Source organism: Gossypium raimondii, chromosome 11 (genome assembly GCF_025698545.1).
Source record: "Gossypium raimondii isolate GPD5lz chromosome 11, ASM2569854v1, whole genome shotgun sequence".
Lineage (NCBI taxonomy): Eukaryota > Viridiplantae > Streptophyta > Magnoliopsida > Malvales > Malvaceae > Gossypium > Gossypium raimondii.
The window spans coordinates 58780647-58795549 of record NC_068575.1 but is presented as its reverse complement, the minus strand read 5'-3'; the positions used below and the strand labels follow the sequence as shown (position 1 = coordinate 58795549).

Sequence of the window (14903 nt, the reverse complement as noted above, 5' to 3'; positions counted from 1 at the left end):
CAATAAAATGTATGTTTAAAACTAATTAATAATAATGCATTAAATATGTACGATATTAAAACAATAAGATAGATTAAATTGTAAGTAAAATGAATTTTAAACATATGAAATCATAATAAAATTAAAATATATGTAAAAATCAAAATAAAACTTTTGTTTAATGATAAATTTAAGATTTTATGTATTAGCGTAGGTTCAAATGCCACTATAAATAATTTTTAATAAAAAATAAAATACATTTAAGTAATATATCTTATTTTAAATATAAAAAATATATTAGTATAGATAACCTACTTAAAAAAGTTAATAACATAGATTAAATTTTTAAAAATGGATTAAAATAAATTAATCGAATAAGTTGATTCGAGAATCGAAAACATACTCTATCTTTGGTTATTGTATATCAATTCAACCAAACCGTGAATCTTGACCATTCCCATCTTTGTGGGATTCTTTAAAAGGTTAAAACTGAAGTAGAAATTGGAATATCTATTTTTATAGGAGGAATATTCACGAAAAAAAAGCTAAAATTGTGAAAACTAAAAATATTAAAAACATTAATGCTACGTTTTGTAAGAGTATTATTTTTATACGTGTCGGTTCGCAACAAATTAATTTAATTAGTATTATTTAGTTACTCCCGTGAATTGCTTTTTAAAATGGAGACGGAATTTTTTATTTGCTTATTTTGAATAGATTATATCTTTTATAAGAATTATTATTCGCCTTTCGATTTCAAATTTAAATTTGTACTCACTATTCTTTATTTTATATCTAATAACCAGACGAGGCATGAAGAAAATAATTTTAAGATGACGAGGGACTAAAAATAAGAGAATCATATAATGTGGCAAAGATGGCAAAGTCCAAACAACAAACGTAACTAGCGCAACTTGAACTCAGGCCACACCTAGGGCAACCATTAACTATTAGGCCATCACATGATATTCATATATTGATACATTATTGTGTCGTATGAATGTGTTTATATTTATTGTGTATATTATATATAAAATTATGACATCCAAGAATGAAGTAGATTTATATATGAATGGAGTCGTAATAAAAGATCATTAAATTCGGGTGGGCACAAATGAAAAATAAATAATAAAAACGTTTTTATTAAAAGGAAATTTATGATTCTATAAACGTTAATATAAAAAATCATATTAACTCATGGGTAAATTATCAAAATAGCTACTTTTTTTTTTCTCTTAGGTTACATTTTAGTCACTTATATTTGAAATATTACGTTTTAGTCACTTACGTTATTGCGTTGTAACATTTTAGTCACTAAGCGTTAATTACAATTAACGGTGTATTGGTAAGTTGACGTGACACGTTAAATCATCATTTCAAATGAAAATTTTAGGTTAAAATATACAATTAGTCCATATATAACTTTTCGTTTTGGACAATTTAATTTTTTTCCTTTTACGTTAAAAGAGATGGAGAAGGGAGAAAAATAGAGGGAGAAGCAGAAGAGAATAGAAAATAAAGAGAGAAAAAAAAAAGAAAATTTAAAAGAACATAAAAGAATAAAATAAATTGCTCAAAACGAAAAAATATGGAGACCAATTGTATAATTTAACCTAAAATTTCTGTTTGAAATGATGATTTAATGTATCACGTCAGCTTACCATTACACTGTTAATGGCAATTAACGGCTCAATGCCTAAAATGTTACAATAAGTTAACGTAAGTGATTAAACCGTAACATTTCCAACATAGATAACCAAAATGTAACTTAAGGGAAATAAAAATGACTGTTTTGGTAGTTTACCCTTAATTAATTTATTATTGTTAAACCAAAAATAATAATAATTGGTGAATTAAAAAGAGTTGGACATAAATAAAAGACATTTTCAGGCGAGACTCGCACGCTCACAAAAGAAAGCGGTAAGAAAAGATAAAAGAAAAAGGAGAGATGAAGACATAAAAGGAGACCCCCTTCCCCTTTATTATTTTGTTGTCAATTTGATTGTGAAAGAGAATGAATGAATGCACAAAAATAAAGTCATAATGACTATATTTTTCAACTTAATGACCTTTTTTCTTTAACTTTAAACCTAATAATTAAATCTAAGATATTATTACAATCTTTTAATATACATGCCTCATTAACTTGACGATTTTTAATTTAAATTATTATTTATATAATTTATATTGGCTACCGTCAAACTTTTACTATATAATAAGGGATGATGATATAGTATAAGAAAATAAATTTTAAATTTGTTAAATACTATTTAAAAAAAATTAAATTCCATGTTTAAGCATAATTATTGCGAGTTTTTTTAGTAGAAAAAATATCATTAAGTGATTACATCAAATATTTAATCAGGCCCCTGTGAAGACACCACTATCAGAAAGCAAAACCCCTTGTACTAGAGACAGGGATTCCTCAAACAACAATAAAATCGAGGGACCTTTATTCACGCACTTGACCATTCAATCAGCGACCACATTTTGAGTTCTCGATATATGATAAATTCTAATATTTTAATCTCGCTTGAACAAGCTACTGATTAATTTAATTTAATTTATTTTAGTTTTTGATAGATAAAATTGAATATATATTATATTTAATACTATATATATAATTATATTTAAACAGCTAAATAATTTGTTGCAGCAGCTGTTCCCAGCCATGAAATTGCCAAAAATGTTAGGCTGATGCTCGACTTTTTGGGACCCAAATGCAACAGTTTTTGAACTAACTTGCCGGCATTACGCCATTATTTGACCATTTTATTTCTATATGTATACGGGCTTCCTATTATTTCTTTGTTTTATAACTATATTTTAAATATTATTGTTTCTAGAATAAATTCAATGTATCTGCAATATATTTTTTTGTTAATTATGATGAAAATTTAAGAATTGTATTTTTTTTAATGAAGTTCAATTTGAATCACTGTATATTATGTTCAGTACTTTCCCTAAAATCCATAAATTGAAGGAGCTTAAAAGTGAGAAGCGAGAGGTTGATTGATTTTGTTTTTCCAGTGGAGAGAAGGGGACGGTATACCATTTAATAGCAATAGTAAACCCACAAAATCAAAACGAAATCTCATTTGGTGATCAACCTATAATGGGAGGGGCTTATGAATACGACAGGATCTGCCAATTTTTTCAAAGATGTTTGAAGAATTTAATGAGCGAAAATTAAGGAATGGGGCCACTATTAATGTGCATACAAGAATACTCTTCTACTCCTGAAAAGGGCTCTATTTGCTCTGGGAATTCAACTCCCCTATCCTCTTTCCCTCGTATGTATTATGCACCCCTGGCCCTAATAGATATCAGCACTTGAGTGCTGTGATGCCATCACTGTACTATTCTTATCCTTAAGCTTTGAATGTAAGAATCTCAAATTACTTAATTGAGTTGAAATAATTATTTTTAAAAAATTACTTATTTTTGTTGTCTGAAATTATTAATATTAATATATTTTTATAATTAATTTGAAATAAAAATATTTTTATTAATAAATTAGCAATTCGAGTTGCAAAAAAGTCTATCTACGTGTTAGCCCAAGTTCAAAAAGAAATCATCTGGCTCAAAACATGCCGTCACAATTGGAGCAAAAATTTACATCACATTGAACAATATCTCAATTTAAACTCAAATTAAACTTAAAATAAATCACAAATGGTTGTGTTAAGACTTAAATCTTCAAACACCTTAACATTTCAACTAAACTCTTATTATTGTACAATATAAACCTTTTATTAATTAAACAATTTTCCGTACATTACAAAACTTTAAATTTAGCTAAAGCTCATTTAAGATCGAACCTTGGAATTTCAGTGGATTTGGGGTTCACCTCAGTTACCAGAATTGTTGGAGAAATGGGCAAAAGGATACCGAACCTAGTTCTAATTACCAAGATGAGAAAATAAATTGAAAAGGCAATGTAAATAAATTACTATAAGCAAATATTATTAGAGGAAAACGACGCTGGATTTACAGGGAATTTGCTTCCTCTATCAACAGCATAATTTTCACCTTGGATTATAAATTAAAGGAACATGAAAATGATTAACCATTATGAGTGCAACAAAAGAAAGAAATAAAAAAGGAACGAAAAGTTGTAATAATTCCGATCCTCTGTGTAAATGGCTCAGTTTTCGTCTCTTTTATCTTTACCCTTTTTAACTGTTAAACCTGTAATCGAATCTTTAAACCTTCTCGTCTGTTTCAGTAGAACCGAATAAATTGTCTGGTTTTTGTGATTTGTCGCTTGGAGCTGAATAAGTCCAACGCTCCTTTCCTCCGGGCTTGGAGGAGGCATTACCATACCAGATCATTCCTGCAACTGCAATGACCATACCCAGGATTACATGTAGATTAAGACCTTCTTTGCCGAAGAAAAGGAATCCTAAAATCAGGACAAGAATAGTCTTCATATGGCCAAGCACTTGGAATGATACGGCAGTAAACCGGCCGATGCAGATGAACTGGCTGAGGTTTGTACCAACGGCAATGGTGCATGATAGGATTATGAAGAACTGCAAGCAAACAGAATATTGTTTACTGTAGTCATGATTGTCTGAAAGCAAAATCTATTAATATTCATTACTGAACTCGCACATGCACCAGGAAGCAGAGTTTTTACATGTTAGAAGCATCATGATCTCACTCAATACATGTTAGAAAGTTGGCTTGGCGAAGGGGATAAGACAGAAGAATGTGCACTTGAAAATTCAAAATAAGTAAGACAGTTGAAACTTCCATATTCTTATTTGCGAATCCTTGTAATAACCAGATGCAAGAACGTAAATAACCTCAGTATGAACTCTGCTGAGAAATAGATTATCTCAATTTCTTGCCAGCAAGCACAGGACTCTTTCTGGGTCTGTCAGGAAGATCCTATTGACTGCCTATTTGGTCTAATTAATGTGGCATAATCAAGTAAATAAACTGTTATAGAATACAAAATCACAAAGTTTGTTCAGATTACTTCATTCCTTATTAAATGCGCTGGTGCAGATGATAACAACCATATTTGGGACTGCCAGCTATAGCAATTTTGCAATGACAATGAAGGACATTTGGCATTTTGTAACACTCAAAGGCAGCAGATAATAAGAGTGAATGCTCAAACCAGACGGAAATGCATCCCTAAATATACCAACATAATTTAAAAGCACAAACATGCCCAAAGGAATTGAATCAGCTGCAATGACTTTTACCAGAAGGCATGCTAGTAAAATGGAGCATTACTATTACCAAATAGATTCTCGTCAACTAGGATAAGAACCTTACCATTGATATCGTAGTGTAGTTATAGGCATAGACCTTTTTCTCTGTTAACCAATAGTCCACAAAAGGACCAGCTAACAGAAGGCTTGCAGCTTGTACCGGAGCAGTATGTCCCAATAAGTCAAAAGATCCTAAAGAATGCTTGCGTTGAAGAAAATGCACATACTGCAAAAGTAATAAATATATAAGAGAAAAGAAGAAAGACCCAAAATATCAATCCATGAACAAGATTTAGGCATGGCTGGTGTCTCATTTATGGAATGGGTCAAACATGACAAACCCATTCAAAAAACTTGTTCAGTCATAAAAATATAGAACATTACTATCAAAACCTTCCAATATGTTGCACCTTAGGTAAAAGCATGATTTCATGCAGATTTACTTACATATTGTTGCAGGGCTGTGCTCCAGACTGCAATTACAGCAGCTAAAAAACCCTTGACGTTGACACTCACATCAGTAACAGTGCAGACAGCAACTCCAAGGAGAACTAGTAAAATGCTAAGTTTTGTATCCCTTGAGTAGCGAACCTTGTCAAAAACAACTTCCAGAAAGCAAGATACTGGAATCATGCTCAGCTTTGCTATCTGAGAATAATTTGTAAAAGGAATATGACAACTTCCAAAAGATCAAGCATAGAAGAGATAATAATCCAAGTAACGAAAACTGACCTGGTAGAAGCCCACAGAATTCCACATCAAACTCACATTCATTCCAACAATAGAGAAGTTTGCAAACAAAACAAACTTGAGAAGATCGGGTAATGGTATATGAGAGTCCTGAATATAACCCAGCCATCTAAGAAGAACAGTTAACAGGGTTGTAGTGGCAAAATGCAAACCTGTTAATGTTGTAGCTGCAGCACAGAAATAAATGGGACACAGCATTAGTTTCTGGATACGCAGTAAGTGTTGTTACAATTTGACTTTCTTCATCATAATTAACAGTCAAAAGAAGTAATATTTTTTATATGTAAGCTATGTTTTGATATTTAAGGAATCTGGGCCAATCAATGGGATTTGAACCAAGATATCCAAGATGGAGACCCGATTTCTAACTGCGTGAGTGTCCACTTGCTGAAGTTTCAAACAAAAGCTGAATAAGAAAACATTTGTAATGAAAGGCAACTTCTTAGTCAAGCAAACTCTAAAAAGTTTATTCACTTCTTAACCCTCATTTATTCGTTAAGCTCTCCTATTAGAAAGGCATTAAACTCGGCATATTAGAAGTGCAAAAGTTCAGTTAAAAATCTTCCAATTAATTTCTTACACATGTAGCCATTATAATTGTATAATAATAATATTCGTCTAAACCTGATTAGATTCAATAAGAGATAAAACATACCCCGTAACAGAATTGCACAGACAAAACAGGAATACATCACGGAATAACTTTGACCACCAAGATAAGTCTAGAAAATATATAAAACATATAATTTTCCACATGAACACCATATCTAATACAAAATATGTTATGTCCTATACATAATGATTTGTCATATATCTACTTATGAAGGTCACTTGATTTTTCATGTTTATAAGAGTTACTTAGCCTTTCAAAAATTTAGGCCTGTCTGCATTTAGAAACTATTTTCATTTGTCATCTCCACTTATACTCTGAATATAATTAACATTAAAAATGAAAAGATCTTATCGTTTGGAAAATTGAAAAAAAATAGCTCTCAATTTATTTATCCTCTTTCAAGTATAAAGGCAAAATGAAAATGGAAAATAAAAACTAAAAATATTTTCTAAAATTTGGAGCCAAAAATAAATAAAAATATTTTCTAAAATAATTTCCAATTTATTTATCCTCCGTCCAAGATTGAAGCCAAAAATTTGGAAGAGGACAGGTTTAAAGTGGAAATCTTTTAAGATGGATTGTTTGAAAAGTTTGTCAAGTAATCTTTTAAAATTCCCACTTTAATGGTGAATTGAAATTTTCAAAATTTTATGGATTTCTCTTTCAGTTTCCGTTTGTAATCACAAAAACAACCTAAACAAATGGGGAAAACCAAATCATTTATGTAACTTCATGACCTAATACTTTTGGGACTTTGTTTCTTCCTCTTAGGTTGACCATACAGAGTTGGACCCATAGAGTAACAAGTCAAATGGAAACACAATGAACACAAAGTGATAGATCTATTAAATATGTAATGCAGACAAAGTTTATCAAAGTTACCAGGTGAGATGTTCATTCAAAACGTACCAAAACTGAAGCCGTACGTAGCCATCAAGGCTTTATTGACCATGATTATACCCACAGATGTGACAATATTGAAAGACCATGAGGCCACATCCAGAGCTGTTTTCCGATCAGCCTTGCTTACAGATGACATTTTTAACTTAAGTCTCCAAGTTGTCAAGCAGAGTCCTTGTTTCTCAAATTTTCATGCAAGCAAAAATTATGTTCCGTTGTCAAAAAATCTGCAACTATACAAATGAGTTGAATTGCTTAACAAGTATAGCTTATAATTATTCACAATGAAAAGTTAAAGAAAGCACAAACTTGCATTCTTGCATCCTCTTGCAATAAAGACAATGGAGAAAGTTTCTTCTTTCAGAAATAACAAGTAACTAGCATAAAGAACTTTCATTTCAGAAATGACAGAGCAAATAAAAAGCAGAAAAAATACTATAAACATTAAACACATTTTTCAGAACAATCATAGGAGGCTATCAATTTGAAAGAAAAAAAACAGGTAAAATTATATCTCCCCAGCTCTTCTGAGCCGCCAAATCTAGAAATTCAAATTTATACTTTGAGAATGATTTAAAGAAGCTGGATCTGGGTTTGGGCTGAATCAACTCCAAATTTAAGATTTCAAAAATTATTTCCTAAGATTCGTGATTCTCAAACCGGTCCACTTAAAATTGAACAGTACCTGCAAATATTTTACATGAACTTACGGAGAACAACATCCAGAAACTGGTTGTTAGGGTGAAAGAGCCTCGGTACGTATAAACTCCCCCAAAAAAAGATCTTATACTTTCCAATGTGGGATCCATGTCCCATACCTTATTCTCGGCACATATCAAACTTCTCAGGTTAAATAGTTTCAGATTCAATAATTTTAAGTAGGTCAGAAAATTTTGATATCCAAATTCAAATTAAGTTCCCGAAATGAACCAAAGAAATGTCTGCACTTTATAGTAAACGGCAGAGCAGCCAGATTTCGGCACTCGAGCAGCTTTAATAACAATAACCATATAAAAGAAATGACGAAACAAAGAAACATAACAATTAACAAATGCTTTTTTTCTTATCTAAAGCCGTCTTTATAACATCTGTTAACTGCTTATTCCATTAAAACCTAAACAACTAACAATAAGTCCTCCATCAAACAAAATTTCTTTTCTTATTTGGGCCCGGATTTGGCGCATTTTCATTTAATATAAAAATATGAAGGGAATTGAAACCATTCCAGCTACATGTATTTGACCTGTTTGCTAAGATCTAAGTATATAATAAAATAAATACTAATTTTTTTTCAGTTCAAGGAATGAATATTTTACGCATTTACTAGAAAATATACGATACTCATATTATTTTCGAAAAATTTGAGAAATATTTTACTATTTATAAGTAGATCCGTCGCTCTTTAAAGCTTTACCTAATTAAGTTTAATTTCTAAAACATAATTTAAAAAGAAGAAGCAATTTCAATCCAAATATAACAAATAAATGAAAAGTACAGGAAAAAACACGTCAAAGCAGAATCAAAATAAATAAATATTTCGTTAAAGGAATCAAAACAACAAAGAAAATTCGCAATATACAAAAAAGAAAACAAAATCGAATCGAAACGTAATTAGAAAAGGGAAAGAAAAATCCGACGAAATGAACGGAAGCAAAAAAAAAAAAAAATTGAACGAACCTGAGAAAATAAGAAGAGAGTCCAATGAAGTCCTCTCGAGATTCGCGCCGTGAATAGGCAAAGCTATTCTGCTGCTATTGCTATACCTTGATTTCAAATGAGTTTTGATTCTTCTCTCGCCATTAAAGAAATAGAGAGAGAGAGGGCGAGCGAGCGAGAGAGTCGTAGACTCAAGAGAAAGAAAAATAAAAAGTTTGTCTTAATTTATCTTAGTAGAAGACAACTAAATAAGTACTTAAGGTATGGTTATGTAGTTACCAAAGCGAAGGTTCCTTTTTTAGTTTTTTATTTTTTATATTTCGGCAAATTACAAAACGAACTTCGTAAAATGGAAAATCTGTTTGCATTGCTTTGTTTTTTTTATTGGGTCAAATATTGCTTTGATTGTTTACATATGTTTACTTTTCTAGGTGGTTTGTATTTAATTTGGGTTAATTAAGCTATTTTTAATTTAAGTTTAACGTTTTTTCTTATAATTTGTTTGTATTTTGTTTAATTTCGTTAAATATTTTTAAATGGGTAAATTGCAAAAATAGTCACTTTTATTTACCTCAAATTACATTTTAGTCACTTATGTTTGAAATGTTACGTTTTAATCACTTACGTTATCGTTTTAAATGCCAATTTGGATGTCCTACGTGTAGTCCAAATTAAATTTATTTGATTAAAAACATATTTTTATCCAGCAACTAGACATCCAAGTTGACATTTAAAGCTCATTTGGATTGCCATTAGGGAGATAACAGAGTTTAACAGTGGAGTGACCATTTCGTAACAAAACGATAACGTAAGTGACTAAAACGTAACATTTCAAACATAGATGATTAAAATGTAATCTAAAGCAAACAAAAATGACGATTTTTGTAGTTTAGCCTTTTAAAATTATATATTAAGTTTTATCCCTTTAAAATTAAGTATGGTTAAAGAGAAACTAAAGGCATCTTTAGATAGATATTTACCTCCAATTTGATACTTTTAGCTTTCTTTTAGTTTTACATTAACTACAAATAGACGTCCATCTAAAGAGGCCTTAAGACAAAAAACAAAAATTAAGTGTGATTCACTCGTTTATAAAACTTATTAACGAGCAATAACTAAATCAATTTAAATAAACAATATATGTAAGTGTAAGATATAAAATAATAAAAATTCAATATTACTAAGTATTATATTGCAATAAAAAATAAATTATCTTTGAACAATTTATTAAATGATTTTTACACAATTCATGAAAGAACTTCTCCATGAAAGTGAACATAATATATTTGTAATAAATTATTTAGAAATCAATTTAATATATTGTTTAAAATGAAAGGAAGTTATTAAATTATGATAGGATTAATAATGGGAATTTGGAAAAAAATTATTAATAAGGCCGTCCTTCGTAAATGTCATTTTCTTCAGTCCATTATTTAATATCCTATAGGAGCTCCGCATGAAAGTGTTTGTTTCATTGTTTCTTGTTTATTATTATTGTCAAATGTGACTTGTTTTATTTTCAATAATTATTTGATTTCTCTGATGAAAATTTTCATTAAAAGCATTTAAGTCATGGATTCTGATAAAATCATAAAAACAAGAAAGAAACATGTTCCATAAAACTATTTTACCCACCTCTCCGATCCATTTTAGCCAAAACTTGTGATAATTTTGCTTATATCCTAATGCGTATAAAATTGACAAGTTTTTATTTTATCCCTTTTTTTTTATCATGTTACTTTGAAAAATGTTGTTTTTTTCATCGAGAATGACGAAAAAGAGTTTGCTGTGAAGATAGGGAAAAGATTATTCTACTCCTTTTAGGCCTTCAATCTTGGCTTAGCTTTTGCCAAAAGATACTCGACACGTTACTTACCAATAACACAATGTTGCATAAAATGTCAACTAATACATTTTTGGTATAATGATAAATTTAGTCCTTAATGTTTACTCATTCTTTTTTTTTCTGATTTTTATTCCTTTTCCTCGTCATTTTGGTCCTTAACTTTTAGATTTTAGTCAATTTGCTTACTTTTGGATGGTAAAATTGACTATACTGTTAAAATTTTAACAGAATTGATGTGGCCAAATTGTGTGGCAATCGATATATAATTCATAAAAATTAAAATTAAAAATTCAACAAATTTAAAAAATATATATATATAAGTTTTAGAAAATTATCTATGTTAGCAATAAAGTATACTAGACTGTCACACGAACTACCATGTCAATTACATTAAAATTTTAATGATTCAATTAGGTTTTCCATTAACAAAAAAGGCAAATTTACTCAATTTTGAAATTTCAGGACTAAAGTGATCTCAACAAAAAAAAAACAAAAAAACAAAAGCTAAAGTGATAGAATGGGTAAACGTTAGGAGCTAAATTTGTCTTCATACCTATATTTTTCATATACAGGTTAAAGAAAAACATCCTCAATTTTTTTTTATGATCAATATATTTTTCATATATACTTTGTGGTTAGTGAAGATTAATCCTTTTTGTTGTCATATTGAGGGTTTGGACATAATTTCTCTCATTAAAAGTGCAATGTGACTTGCTATTACACACAACACTTATGTTGCTTATAATATATTTTTTAAAAATATTCTAGATTGTAAAGCTTTTATATGTGAATTTTTATTGTAAAGTTAAAGCTTTAGTTTCCGTTCATATGCATGTGTATATGTCACGAATTGAAGCTCGTGACGAATGTATACAAAACGTCCCATGCAGGTTAACTAATTAAATGAGACTCATTTAATCCACTTGAACTGGCTTGATTTGTAGAACATGCAGAGAAGCTCATCTATTTGAAGCCTTGGTGGCCTAGTAGAACACTCTAGTAAAACTGGAGTTACCATGATGAATATTGTAAATTCTCAGTGATAAAATTGTATAAAGTTTAAATCTCTTAGGAAGATAGTCTTTAATCTCAACTATCGATGTAATTTAAATTGTACTATTAAATTTGGGGGAGATCAACTATAAATAGAGGTTTTTCCCCTTATTTGTAATCATTCTGTTATAATTATTTGAAGTAATAAAAAACACTTTTAAAGCATTAACTCAAACACTTTGTGTGTTTACTTTTCTTGTGATTTTTTTGTTCGTTTTTTACTTCTCTGCTTAAGAGTTTGCTTCCGCTTTATTTTGGTGTCTTAGAGAATTCCCTTTATAAATTCACACTTTCGAGAGTTAGGTTGACTTAAACAAATTTAAAGCTGAGTTTCTGTTTAAGGCCATACGGTTTGCGAGACTAAAGTTCTAACATTATGACAACGTGTACATATATATTATTTAGGGTTATTATAAAATAAATGTATATTGAAAATTTTAATTTCACGGACTTATATTATATAATTTTTTTATAAAAATTAAAAATAAATTTAAGACAAGTGATATCTTTTAAACTCCGCCAATATATCATATGATAATAATTAGTATACATGTATGCATGTTTATTTATATTAAGATAGTTTATGACATTCTCTCATTGATCTAGTGGCAAGAGCAAGGAAAACAACGTTATATTGTAAGCATGAAAGCTTGAATTTAATTCTAAATAATCTCATTTTCTTTTATTAATTATTAATAAAAATTGATCGCGCATTGAGATTTTTCTTTATTAAAATAATGGGTGAATGCAACGGCTTAGGCCTCTCCACCACCTAAAGAGATAAAATTATTTTTAAGGTACAAATATAATGAAAAAATTATTTTTTTTGCTCTGAAAATTTTATAATTCAAATTTCTAAAATATAAATATATTTAACTTTATATTTTAAGAGAGAAAATGAAAAGGCAAGCTTGGATCAAACTCATCACATGCACATTTACGTTTTTGTCCAAACGTGGCAAATGGATTCGGACAGAGTGCAAATGAAGTCCGATAAATTCGTCAAGAGTCAGTGCCTTTCAAGCTCACGAATAATTCTTTTTCTTTTGCACGTTTAAAAGAAGGAAAGGTTCCATAGCTGAAGTCAGAAGCATTCGAAAGGGAAACATGTGTGCTTACAAATGAATTTAGTTTTAGAAAAAAAATTAATAAATTTATATTATATTTAAGTTAAGATGTAACTTATTGTTGAATTAAATTAAAATCGATCTATATTTGAGCATCGTAATTTTCGTGAGTTTAATTAAAATTTTTAAAATTATTGTTGAAAAAAATCAGATTTTGATCTCAAGGTTAAGCTGGCACCAATAAACTCAGTAAAAGAAATTCGATTAAACCTCTAATCTTTCATTTAATCGATTCCATCCCATTCTAACAAGTAACAATTAATTATTTTAAAAGGGCTTGGATCTCAACTTCGCTCTTTAATTATGGATTTGGATGATTTTTTTAGGAGTGTAAATATAAATATGACATATATTATTAAATATATAAAATCTTAATATAAATCAAATACATATTAATGGCATTTAAACATTTTGTGTTCTATATATTATATTATTTATATTTTGTTAAATACATGGGGAAGCTAGAAAATTAGTTTAGGATGAAATTTTGAGAAGTGTAATTTTATTAATGTTTTAATTTATAATTTTATAATTTTTAAAAGGGTAAATGCAGTTTTTTCATTTGAGGGCAATGCTACATTATTAATTAAATATAATTTGCTAAAAAATATGAAATCGATTATGTTAACAGATGTATCAAAAGTTTGATCAAATCCGATTAAAGTTAAACTCATATATGGTAATAATATATATATATATATATATATATATATAGTTATTTAAGTTCTTTCTACCTCGAAACACTAATCTCAAAATTTGTCAAAATAATAAGTGACTTAAAACCCAATGTTTGAATTAATTGGATTGGAAGCAATTTTATTTTGGTTGAAAGGTTGAATTTGGGTTTTTTTTCTTGTACTCGAAGTTAAATGAGCCCTCTAATTAACGAAGTGATTAACAACGAGAATTATGGGACAATTTCCTACTAACCCTTTAAGAAAACCATTCATAACAAAGTCGATTATTGGGGTTAATAGTTGGAATGCCACAACTTCAAAATAAGCAGATAACTAAACAACTCCTTAAACAATGATAAACTTTCTCAACCTTAAGAAAAAAAAAGTTTTAAACTTCATCAGATAATTAAACAAATTAATTAAATCCCTAATTAAAAACTACAATAAATTGAGTTCTTAATTGAAAGTTAATAATCACTTGAGCTATTAAAATATAGTATTTCATAAAAATTATGGATAGAAGGTTAAGTGGCTATGTGATAGTTGATGTGGTGGTTGACACACAAAAAAAAAATGATGACGTAACGCTTGACAAGGCATTAGATATGAAAAAATATTAATGTTGAAGGCTTAATTGATTTTTGGAACATCATCCAACTATCAATGCATTTTATATGGGATCTAGACTTGAATTGAATAGTTGTTTATTAGTTTCCAATGCATATTGAAACGCGTTAATTCAGATTTTAGAACTTAAGTTATGATTGTTTTAATAAAACTGCACGAACATAAATTTTTGGATAAATTCAGTTCGGGCTTCTTGAATTAAAGACTTTAAAAATCTCTTGAATCACTAATTGTATTTCTTTAAGCTTAAGCTTTAAAGTTTTATATTATTTAAAAGTATATTTAAGAGATTAAATATTTTTTATTCATATAATTAATTAAGATCTATAAAATCAAATGTTTAATTAATCTTTTAGGAATTATATTGTTTTTGAACTTGACCATTCAAAGGTCTCACAGTACAAATTTATCGTTTCTTTTACAAGTTTTTTTTCGATAGAAAGAAAC

At 28.9% G+C, this 14903-nt stretch overlaps 1 protein-coding gene across 2 annotated transcripts; it reads right to left on the bottom strand.

Moving 5' to 3' along the window:
• Window positions 1–3920: 3920 nt before the first annotated feature.
• LOC105802299 (UDP-rhamnose/UDP-galactose transporter 4) lies at window positions 3921–9356 on the bottom strand. 2 transcript variants are annotated; one of them, XM_012633862.2, is made up of 6 exons: window positions 9148–9356; window positions 7480–7703; window positions 5940–6124; window positions 5655–5855; window positions 5272–5433; window positions 3921–4514 (listed from the first exon to the last, which is right to left on the bottom strand). In XM_012633862.2, exons 2-6 carry the CDS (start codon window positions 7607–7609, stop codon window positions 4185–4187), a joined length of 1008 nt encoding a protein of 335 aa, XP_012489316.1. In that variant the 5' UTR covers window positions 7610–7703; window positions 9148–9356; the 3' UTR covers window positions 3921–4184. The 2 variants fall into 2 exon arrangements, with proteins under 2 accessions (XP_012489316.1, XP_012489317.1); XM_012633863.2 differs by having other exon boundaries at window positions 7480–7697.
• Window positions 9357–14903: the final 5547 nt, after the last annotated feature.

What these genes read in the sequence shown, in the direction of transcription:
- LOC105802299 (XM_012633862.2), bottom strand. Translation starts at nt 7,609, where the DNA reads ATGTCATCTGTAAGCAAGGCTGATCGGAAAACAGCTCTGGATGTGGCC. An exon ending in ATTCTGTGGGCTTCTACCAG is followed by an intron (nt 5,856 to 5,939) that starts GTCAGTTTTCGT and finishes AATTATTCTCAG; the next exon opens with ATAGCAAAGCTGAGCATGAT. An exon ending in ACTACACTACGATATCAATG is followed by an intron (nt 4,515 to 5,271) that starts GTAAGGTTCTTA and finishes GTTTGCTTGCAG; the next exon opens with TTCTTCATAATCCTATCATG.